The 12,049-nt window shown below is 35.6% G+C and overlaps 1 protein-coding gene across 3 annotated transcripts in view; it reads left to right on the top strand.

Annotated features, from left to right (window-relative positions):
• The window catches only part of EXOC2 (exocyst complex component 2), a 94,524-nt gene that overhangs the window by 71,707 nt on the left and 10,768 nt on the right, over window positions 1–12,049 (top strand). For all 3 annotated transcript variants that reach the window (XM_058175030.1, XM_058175028.1, XM_058175029.1), the window contains exons 23-25: window positions 292–433; window positions 10,131–10,186; window positions 10,823–10,945. In XM_058175030.1, coding sequence (XP_058031013.1) covers window positions 292–433; window positions 10,131–10,186; window positions 10,823–10,945 — 321 coding nt within the window. The remainder of the gene's footprint in view (window positions 1–291; window positions 434–10,130; window positions 10,187–10,822; window positions 10,946–12,049) is intronic.

Below are 12,049 nucleotides of genomic sequence, written 5' to 3'. Positions count from 1 at the left end.
GCCCAAAACAACAGTAACAATAAAGAAACAGACAAAATCTTTGTCCTGTTACTTGCTTTTCCTGTATACTAATATAACTTGATGCCTTTTGCTCATTGAACCAGGTTGAATTTTGGGAAAATTGCCCAATATCTGTAACAAGTTAGTTTGGTTTATATACAGTCAATATGTTTTATATTGATTACCAAAAAATGCAATTAATCTAACTAGTACACTTGTAAGATTAAAGGATGTGACATATAAATTCTTTGTATTAATATTATTAATGTCACTGTTATGTCTCTATTTTAGGTTAGTATGGATTCATTAAAAGAATTAGATCTGCGGCTATTTGAAATATACATTGAGCTAAAGGCTGATCCCATAGTAGGTTCATTGGAACCTGGAATTTATGCTGGTTACTTTGATTGGAAAGATTGTCTTCCTCCAACAGGTAAGTATTAGTAGAATTTTTGGAATAAATAATATGGGTAAATATGGTTTAACAGTTTCAAATATTCTGCATCCTTGAAATCTCTATACAGATTTATGTATGTATCTATGCATTTTTATTACAGTACTCATTATTTGAGACCTCATAGCTCAATGTCTGGACTGGTTCAGGGTTCATAGACTGACTCATATTATAAGAATCCTGATTCATTTTTACATTCAAAGATTCACAATACTGCTGTTGGCTGAGTGAATTAGACATGTAACTGTTTCTGCACATATAAACCGCTTCAGTCAGTTCTGCAATTCTTAAGTGTAGAAAGTTACTTAAGATAGAGGGATAAGATAGTTCAGAAATGAACTAAGGAACCTGAGATACATAGATCTCCTGATGATTTAAAGTAAATTAGCAAGAATCTCCCAACTTCCAGTTGTTTAAAAACAGCAAAATTAGATCACATCCTATGTAGATGCTCAACTTCTCCAGGCTATGATAAAAATAATGGGCCAGTCGGCTAATAGAGTGACATTTCTGTTTTGAGTTGTAGTTCTCAGGGACATTTGCAGACTTAATCTGGATATGAGTAGACACCTTGCATGATCAGGAGACCTAAAAATTGGCAGTCCTTGACTTATGATTATAATTATAATAGAGCTGATCCATTACAATCGTAACTTGTGACGGTTATAAAGCAAGTCATCATGTAACCCACCTGATTTTACAACCTTTTTTGCAGTAATCATTAAGCAAATCACCATGGTCATTAAGCTGCCATTGTTAAGTGAACCCTTTTTCGACCATGGCACATTTTTACTAAAAACCAAAAGTAAACGCCACCATTCATCAAAAACAATGTAAATCACAGTCATGTGCATGAGACGTCACAAATGGCGTAAATACAGATCAATTGCCAAAATGTAGTCACATGAGGGGAGGGCGTGCAACCATTGGAACTTTGGAATCAGGTTATAATCAGGTTTTGTAGGGTCCTTGTAACTTTTAACAGTCACTAAGCAATCAGTTGTAAGTGGAGGACTCTCTGTGGAGCTAGCTTATATGTTGCTGTTCTGTCCCCACCAACCGCAACCAAGCAGACACGCGAGCTGACTATATCTGCCAGCAATTTACTCCGACGACAGATATCAGTTCTGGCAACAAACCTGCGATTTTCTGCCAAGTTCTCTTATCTCCTCAGACCAGCGTAATTGCAGTTCAGGAATAAATAGAAGCCAAAGTCTTAATCTCAAAATATTGCAGCCAAAGTTTCCAAGAGTCAGTTTTTGTCCGTCACAAGAAGCTATAGAGCAGCTCCTCCTGTTTTTATACCCTGTGGGGTATGGCTCCGTGACTCAGCACTCTCTAGGCCTGCCCCACCTCTTCTTTTGTTGTTCCTGCCTCTCCTTTCTGCGATGCCTGGGATTTAATCAGGATGGATGGTCAGCAGCTGAGTCTTGAGGCATTTCCTGGAAGGGGGAAGGTGCGGGAGAAAGAGGCCTCGTCATCTCCTCCACCTGGCCTGCCTCTGGGACCTGGAGCAGAGCCAGAGAGGAAGGTCCTGCAGAGGGAAGCCCTGTCGGCTCCTCCCCCTCACTCTCTGAGTCACTCTCTGCCAGGAGGCCAGGCTCGGGGGCTGAAGACACAACAGTTGCATAGTATTTTCTATTAATTTTTTAAATAAAACATGAGTTTAAATCTTCCTTCAGGCCCCAGGTTCCAACCATGATTTTGATATCTAGCCTGTACTCTCCCCAAATTTCAGGATTTTTATTTTCACAGTGAATATATTGATATGTCTTGTTAGAATTTCTGGGCTGTAGTTGCTCACATTGGAGATTCGAATTTGTATATACAAGCTGGCTTGTGAATAATGAAATTCAGGAGGTAATTAGTTCTGTCACATAAGGTGTCCCCATATTGTATCTCTTTTCACTTTATGGATCTTTAGTTTTATAAAAACAGAATACTTTCTTTTAGAAGACAAACCAGAATTCTGCTTTCCCATGTTATACCTAAAAGCAAGACTATTTTAGCTTTGACAGAATCAGGCAAAACAGGTCGAGTATGCAATGTTTGTTTCCAAAGCAAAGCAAAGCACAACAGGATGACTTGGCTGTATGTACAGTATTACAGCACATTTCTAATGCAAAGATTATGGTAAGAAGCACTTCAAAACGTTATTAACATTTGGCTGAGATTAGAGTTTTGCATTGAGATTATAAAAAATATTCTTCAAAATGTTCAAATCACTAACTGTTAACAGGTAAAAAAACAGGTAAAAAATTCTTCTGTTTCCAATTCTCTATTTCGTTTATAAGCTTATTAGACAAGTCTGTTAATTTTTTAGCTATATTTATCTCATACAAAAAAAAATACAGAAAATATTTTATGTTGCTTTTTTAATATTCAAGCTGATGAGTTCATTTGGGTGATAGTTCTTTAAGAGGAATGGAGAAGTTTATGAATGACCAGGAACACTCATAATAATGTCCAAAAGACAACACAAATAAAATATTTTGTGTTTACAACAGTAGTTAAAATTAAAAACTCCTTCAGGATAGCCTCTGCTCATCATGGCTCTATTGACATGTCCATGTTGTTTTTCCTGCAACAATATGGAAATGATTTGCCATTATCTTTTTCTGGGTGTTTTTAATTTCCCGGTCTAGTCTTCGTTTCTGGGATTTCCTGATGGCCTTCCAGCCAAAACATGATCCTAATCTTTTTTTCAAGATTGGTTAATGTCAGCTAAAAACTGCCTCTCAATTCAGATATAAATGTATCTATTGTTCCTGGCATTTAACTCATTGTTTATTTCTCTTAGACTTGCTGCAAATGTACTCATCTAAACTGAAAGGTTTCCTTTCCAAAAAAATATAATCTTTGACCACCACCCTTCAATAAGTTTTAATTGACCTCCACAGAAGTATGCATATTTTCCTGCATTTTATATAATCTAGAAAATAGATGGGGGATATTATTACTACTTGATTGCAAACAGTAAATTATTTCACAATTAAAATAAAGCAGCAGATTCTCACATTTATTATTTTGGCCCTCATTTAGCAACTGCCTAAGTACCCATTCACAAACATGACAGTAATAAATGGTAATGAGAAACACTTTCTGACCAATGCTCTCATATTGCTTATGATAATAAAAGCCTTTGGTGTGAAACTGATTAAGTCTGGTCAGTTTCAGACAGAATTCTAAACAACTAACTGAATTCACACAGCTGGGCTTTTTAGGAAAGTATGTCACTGCTGAAAAAAGCAGTTCAGGAATAGATCGATTGTACTGGTCTACAAGGAAATGGAAGTAGCTTAATTTTACCAGAATTGGGACACTAATAAAGGAAAATTAAATCCTGAGTATTAATTGGCTCCAGTTTCCAAGATACAGTTTCAGGTCAAAATTGCATCAAAATAATTCAAAATTATGAGGGGATGTGTGATTATGCTCCATAACTTTTCTGCAAAATGTGATATAGCAATGAGGATGGTGCCATAATACCAATCATCATAAATGTATCTTTTTACTGATACCAATAACATAACCTTCCATTCATTTATTGGTTTTTAATGTAACATTTTCATGCTTTTTGCAAGAAAAACTAACAAGCTCTAGCATCAGATTAAACAACAAGGTTCCATCTTTATTTGGTATCTAAACTGCGCTGTTTGGCTTTTCTCTTGTGAACTGCAGTAGAATCATCCCTGGGGAGATTCCAGCAGTAATCGGCAAGCATGAATGGACTCCATTTCCCTTAGTAACTTTTCTCAATGCCTGCAATATCCTGATAGAATCTCTCTCCATGCTCATCACTCACAGTTCAAAGGGAAATAGTCTAAATGTGAGTGTAAGAAGTGAATTTTCAGTGACATGTTTATACCAAGTGCTTTATAGGACCTAAGCAAATTTTCCACATGTTTTTCATTGTCATTTGCCTTGCTGTTCTCAGAGTAAAGATAAATGTATACACTTACATGTGGTACCATTTTCATTGTTGTACCATACTTTGTCAAGAAATTACGAGGCCTCATGATCATTTAGATACCTCCCTCCCTTGTAGGCAAATATACTCGCCTGTGTATAAATCTTTATTGTGAAATACCTTGAAAACTTTAGCCAAGAGCACATTTATCTCCTGTTTTGTAATTCATTTAATCAAAATATGTAAAATTAACACATTTTATCTCGGAGGTCGGTAATTTCCCAAAATTTGTAGACAATTTGTAGATTGTAATGTTATTCAAGCAACTCTCTGCCCTATGAGTGGGCAAAAAAGGGGAGAAAATGAAGCACAGATATAACAGAACTTTATCTGATTAGAATATTTGTTCACTTAGTGACCATTTTGCTTAACCAATTGTTGTAACAATTGTTGTTGGAGTTGTAACCAATTGCAGTCACTTAACAAGGAGTACCTATATGGCCCAGTGCTTAAAAAGCATCTTTTTCATCTAATATGACTAAGTATCATTAAAAAAAATCCTATGATTACAAATCGAAACACTGACCCATTCTAATCAAGTGGTTCAATTATTTCCCTGTTGTTTTGGGGTTTATTATGAGTAAATTACTACGTTGCACTGTAGAGAAAGATGAAAGCGCTGAATTTATTTATTTTATTTTATTTTATTTAATTTTTATACCGCCCTTCTCCCGAAGGACTCAGGAATGGCCTGATTGGCTCTCTGACTAGTAATTATTTATGGGGGGGACTATATATTTGGTCTTAGTTTTCATGGCCTTATTCATTAAATGAAGATGAGCACTCCTTTAACTGTTACTTAATAAGCAGACAGTCTTCTGACTATCTTGTTTATGATTAGTTTGAAGAATAAAGCAAATACCGTGTTTCCTCGAAAATAAGACTCTGTCTTATATTTTTTTGAACCCTGAAATAAGTGCTTGGCCTTATTGCCATGCGCTCAAAAGCCCGATTGGGCTTATTATCAGGGGATGTCTTATTTTGGGGGAAACAGGGTAATATTATGCAGAGAGAGAAGATTAGTTAGCGAATGATCCAGGTATTTATGATTGGTTATACAATATGCTGTCTATATCTTTGTCAATTTGGCATTTTATGGGAAAATTAGAATATATTTTAAAGTTAATTGGGCTTCTATTATCTCCGTGGCATTCCAGGTATTTTTGTCAATGTAAGCCTTTCTCAAATCAGCAGATTCCCTTTTGCATTTTCCTTAAAAGCTCTAGGATAATATTCATAAAGTTTGAGTGACAAACAAAATAAATTCATAAATCCTACATATCTTAAAGTCCATTTTTCATTTCAAAATAGCTGTCATTTCATCTTGCGAAGACAATGACAGGCCATTATTAGGGCAATCGCAGGTTTATGGACATATATCATATTAAACTATTTGGTTTGTTGAAGAAATTGGTTTAATAATAATAATAAATCACATTTATGCAAAGCAAAAGTATAAATTAAATTTATTCTGTATTTTTCAGACTTTTTCTTAGAAGTCTGGAATGACTGAGGAATTGCCTCCAATTATATTGAGATTATCTGTACAAACAAGTACAATTTATTCATCTAATGAAAGCTTGGTCACTCCTTTTTTGTAGCCATTACTGGTCCCACAGTGGACTTGCCATTTAATTATTTATTTTATTTTTATTTTATTTTATTAATCAAACTTATATACCGCACCATCTCCCGTAGGACTCAGGGCGGTTCACAGGCATATTAAAACAGTATAATAAATAAACATTAAAACCCAATTAAAACTAAATATTATCATGGCCTGATCACTAAAACAGTAAAACCTATAAAAACCTCATTAAAATATGCTAAAACCTTCTATCTTAGGCTATTGAGAAAATTGGTCTCATTGTTAACATTTACATTTTTTTCAAGCAAAAATTAACATTTGAATTAATTTTGATTTTATATTTGATTTGTAAGCTACATCTGATATTCCAGTAGTCAGCCCTCTACATATGTAATTATATAGAAAATAGCATGTCTTTCTAACCATTTTATTTTTAACATATAAAGAGGGGGAAAACCCTAAGATATAAATAACCCACTTTCTGAAATTTATTTTTGTCAGGCAGGTAGAGCTCGTGCTAAGTTAAGGGGTTAAAAACAGGAAATGTTATTATAGGTGGGTTGTCCTTATGAAGACTTTCCAGAACTTGCCTACACAGTTAACGTTTCTTCTGACAACAATATCGAAGCAAAATTGAACTATCACTTCTTCAGATCCTTCTTTGATTAGTGGTGGAAGATTTCCAATAAAAGCAGGAAATTACTCACACTGAAGAGAAAGAAATGAACTTCTTACATGCAGATGATCATCACTTCCAGCAATTGTTTTTTTCTCTGCTTTAAGTAAGCCGTATTTTCTTCATACGAAGTAACACATGTTTGAAGTTTTAAATTTTAAATTGTAATACAAGATTTCCTATACAGATTAGTTTGGGTTGTGCAGGCTAGTACATTTTTGTCTCTTTGACAGTATTCTTTAAAGAATAAATTTACTATCTTAAGGAGTTGCTTCTTATATTGTAGTTAAGCACAAATGTATTAAACACTCTATAAATGAATCTGCCTGCTAACTGCTAATGTTGGTTATTACAAATAACTGCTCTATTTTTTAAAAAAAAAACTTCTTTGGAGTTTTTCACAATCAAAAAGCTTTGAAGAAGGTGTTGAACAGGGCAATGTAAATGAGATTAGCAGTGCTGGCTTAGATTTGATAAAGAGCTTCCTCTTTCACTTCCCATTGAAATAGCATCCAATTGTAGGGCATTTCACAGAGTTAAATGTGATTTCAGTGGAAATAAATGTGGCTTTAAGTTCTGCTCTCTCTGACACATGTACTCCACATATTAGCTGCTCAGGTTCCTATAAGCATCAAAAGTCCCTTCAATCTTTCAGTATGGTTCGGGAGGTGCATATTTACTAATCCTGGTTCGCAGATTCCTAATTCCACAGATTTGGTTTAACACATTTTGGCTACATCGTCTGTGTTTGTGAGGGAGTTCAGCACAGTATAAGTCATTTTATGCCAGTAGACCACTTGCATAATTTTCAGTTGTTAATTTTGCACTCTTTTTTGCAATTGCTTATAAAGTGGGGAAGGGAGGGGTCTTCGTTCCCAACTAGACAAGACTTGAAGAGATTGCTTACTTTTAAATTACATTTTTGAAGACATGAATGCACCCTGATTTCACCATCCAAATGTGATTTGAGGGGAGGAAAAGGGCTTAAGAAAGAGCACAGTGGAACGTTTTAGAACTGAGACTCTTCCCAGTTCTTCTAATGGCAATGTGGAAAAAAGATAGATTAGTATTACTAGTATGCCCAGATAGAAAGATTAGTATTACTATTTTAAGAAATATTTTTGTTTCATGTACACTTACATCTAAATGCAGGACTCTGCTTTTTATTTCATTTGTTTTTCTGTTTTCAGCATGAATAGATTTATGCTTAAGCCACATCATTTGAAAGAGACCTTTTTCTAGATAAATACTGACCAGTCACCATTTTCATGCTTTCCTGGGCTTCAAATGCTCAAGACAGACTTTTGCTGTCTTGTTCCTCTCCACCCATTCAGCAACCTGCCAGGACGTAAACACTAATACTGTTCCTATAAAGTAGCCTGCGGGGCCGTGCATAACTTTGCAGTAGCCTTTTTAGCAACCGTGGTTTGACACGAGTACTTTCATTGTGCCATCCCTTTTCTACTGCATTAACTTCGCTGTACTAGACAAAAATGGCCTCCTGGCACAAGCATTGCAGAAAACACTTTCCATCAAAATGAAGCAGCTGTGGCAGATCCACTCCGCTTCAGTGCTTGTGTGAGATTGAACACTCTTGCCTCCAAGAGGCATTTTGTCTTGTTGAGATGGAACAGCGCTTCAAGGGAGATTAAATCCTAGATGACCAAGTGGCCACCTTATCCCTCCTTAAAAGTATCTGGTCAAAGGGAACATTTGATTCCGAGATTTCAGTTTCCAGAAATTATTTCAAGATCCTTCTCCAGATCCCCAATCCACTGGGGTGATTTGACTTTCCTTTTCTCTGGTCACGGTTCTCAATGGCCTCACCGTTTGCTACGCAAATGCAACTGTGGATGGACACTTTGGTGGCATATCTTTTTAAAAACAAGACCATGAGCAGATACTTTTCTCATGCGGTTACGATATCATGAATGCATTTATTTTAACCAGTAAATTTGTCCCCGAGGTTTTCCAAGGATATCAAGATGGCTGTTAGAAAAAGAAGCGGGGGAAGCTGTTCTTAATCTCCCTAAGCAAAGCAATTGCTATATCCTGCTAGACTTCATAATTCCTTCCTTTTATCCAGTTGCTCAGTGAGGTAATCATGTCTGCTTAATGCCAGACAGCATATTCTGTGCGTCCCTGGGGAATTTCCAAGATAGAGTTCTGCCTTTTTTACTAAGTGAGTCAGGAGGTATGTGGGTGGGGACAGTTCTCTTGAATGCCATGACATCATGTGGTGTCTATGACTGTCTTAGAGGTTTATGGTTTTTTTTATAAACCATCACTGACCTGTAGAATAATGGCAAAATATTGAATAAGTAGAATCCATAGAAGCACGCATTCAGGTTTAATAAGACTATTTCTGTATGAAATACTGCACTCCTGTTTAAAATGGATAGGTGTAACTCTGTATCTGTGTAGCTCTGTGTATCTTTTTTGAAGGGGCAGAGACAAGGCAAATGTCTGCAAATGAATGTGATGATTTTATTTTTCTTGAACTGCTTTAGCTGGTCTTTCCCAACGGCAACTCAGTCCCATTTCTCATACCTATCAAATATAATAGAGCTTCACTAATAATAAATAGTCAAATGAAAATTGTCATGTTGAGTTTACCTTCTACAACAACTCACTTTGGACAGACGTTTACACATAATATATTCCTCTGTGTAACTTAGTGTAGCAGATTATTTTCAGAATTCAAGATTTCATTTAGTTAAATGTTCTTGTGCTGTAGTTTGATCATGCAAGACCTGATCACTGATTTAGAAGAACAGTGTTGTACATGCTGGTTTTCTTAAAAGTTGAATTATATTAGAGGTAACAGCATTTGGGAACTTTGCAGTAGCTGTCATGTTTTTTAAAAAAAAACGGAGGAATTGTCTCAAATAATATATTGGGCCATTCTTTGAATGCAGTCCAAAATTAACTGCACTACAAGTTTCTAGCTATTTTAAACGGAAATATTTTAAATTCTCAGTATAGATATTTTAATTGCACAAACTATTTAAATACTACCAAGAGTTCCATCCTATTGAAATCTGTGTGTCTCTTTTATTGCCAGAAATTCATCTCATAAAATAAAGTCACAACCAGTTGTAGCTGCCTTGTGGTTGTGTATTCCATAATTGACGATGAAGTCATTAGAATCAAAGCTCTCTATTATTGAATATTCATATACATAAACATAAACAAAGTGTTTTAAAGAAGGAAGGGAAAATAGTGCCAGACGAGACTAGGAACTTATGGCTAGTAATCTTTGCAATAAGGAAATGTGCCTTTCCCCATTTTGTTTTCAAAAAGGAAATAAATGTGGCAGTGTGGTTGGAAGAAGCTTTCACTTTCTGTATGCTGATACTAATTTTGCATTTTTATCAAAGAAGACAGCATGGTACAAATAAATTGAACAACTTTTTATGTGTTTGTCCTTTTTTATTTACAGGTGTCAGAAACTATTTAAAGGAAGCTTTAGTACACATAATTGCTGTACATGCTGAGGTGAGACTAATGCAACTTATCCACAATAAGTGCCAAAAAAAAGCATAAATTACCTTTGTTTTCCAGTGCCAAAAAATAGAGTTAAAAATGTTACACAAAAGGTAATTGATTGGTCTTCAGTTGGTAGTTATGACCCCTTGTTTCATTTTCACCAACACTGCAACTATCTTTTAGAACAATTTTTCTCAACCTCAGCAACCTTAAGATGTGTGGACTTCAACTCCCAGCATTTCCCAGCCAATGGGAATTCTGAGAGTTAAATATAGTAGAATATAGTAGAGATAAATGAGGGACAAATCCTTTTTGTTGTACATTCCTGCATGTTTAATTGATTTTTCAATTCTTTGCCAGCTTTATCCTTTTAAAGATTAAGTAAGAGAAAATAATGGTGTCTGATTTTGTCCAAATTTAAAACCAATTTTAAAATCCACAGCAGAACGGTGCCTTTAGAAGAATCAATTGAAGGTATATAAGTGTGTGCAAGCTTTAGATTTCTTCAGAACTTTATCAGGAAAGGGGTTCTAAGTCATAAAGCTTACCTTTTTAAAGCTGCTGTCCTGATAGCAACTATAGGAAAATACAGAGAAAGAAAAATAAATGCAGAATTTTACATTGTGTTTCATTTGAAATCTGCAGGTATTCACTATCTCAAAGGAGCTTGTACCCAGAGTTCTGTCAAGGATTGTTGAAGCAGTTGCCGAAGAACTCAGCAGACTAATGCAGTGTGTTTCATCCTTCAGCAGGAATGGTGCTCTACAGGTAGTCAAGTTATGGGATGTTATTGTTAACAAATGTGTATTTCTGCTACAAGCTTGAGCACTTCCAGACAGACAATTCTTTTTGATGCATTTTTCCTAAAATCGCATGGTTGTAGCTGGTTGAATTCACAATAAGTGTGAAAAAAAATACCTTTGAGTTAACCCAAAGGTGCTTTTTCTAGAGGCAACTGGATTTTCTTTGAAGACATTTTGCTTCTCATCCAAGAAGCTTCTTCAGCTCTGACTGAATGGTGGGGGATGGAAGGATTTATACTCCTTGCAGATAGCTGGTCATTTGCATTCTTTTAGCGAGTCGTTAAGGTCACCTGGAGATTTATCTGTGTCACCAGGGTCACTGAGTGGTGCAAATGGGTAAGGAGCTTTCTTGGAACTATTTTGGAGGTTGTAGATTGGAGATAGATGATCCGTATCCCTCCCCCTCTGTTGAGGGAGGGCTTTTTCAATTTTGACATAGATGGCCTCTTCTCTGTCCAAAATGTGGACTTTGCTGTCTTCACCCATGGCCTGGATGACTGAGAATCTCCAAAGTCATCTTTTGAGTTAAGATCTGCATCAGATAGCTAAAAGAAGCAAGCAGGCTACCGTAATTGTGCAGGAACAAATTCTTTTAGTTCCACATTGTTCTACAAACATTAATACGATAGCAGCCAAATGCAGTCAAAGAATAATTACCTTAGCACTTTTAATACTATATGAATTTTCTGAAGCTGTTCCATAAATATATAAATTGTGATACCATATATTTGGTTGTAATTCTTCCTTTGAAATCTATTAACAGGGATCTGTAATAATTAAAAAAACACCAGACTCTCCTTAATCCAAGGAATAACTTTTATGGTAGTTTATTCTATCCACGAGTCAAAAACCTAAGATGACTTTTTTCCAAAGAGCACATCCTTTGAAATTGGATGGTTAAACTTTTGGATTTGAATTTACTTTCAAAACCCATTGTACCACAGTAATATGAAATGGGTAATCTATATATAGTGGATGCACCTTAAAATCACTCACCTGAAAAGTGGGAAATGTTAGTTTTTCCCCACTGCCATTTTCCTTGGCCTAATTAATAGCCTCTTGGCATTTT

The sequence above is a fragment of the Ahaetulla prasina genome, chromosome 3, assembly GCF_028640845.1.
Source record: "Ahaetulla prasina isolate Xishuangbanna chromosome 3, ASM2864084v1, whole genome shotgun sequence".
NCBI lineage: Eukaryota > Metazoa > Chordata > Lepidosauria > Squamata > Colubridae > Ahaetulla > Ahaetulla prasina.
The sequence above is the reverse complement of the archived record's forward strand: the minus strand, read 5'-3'. Positions and strand labels throughout refer to the sequence as shown.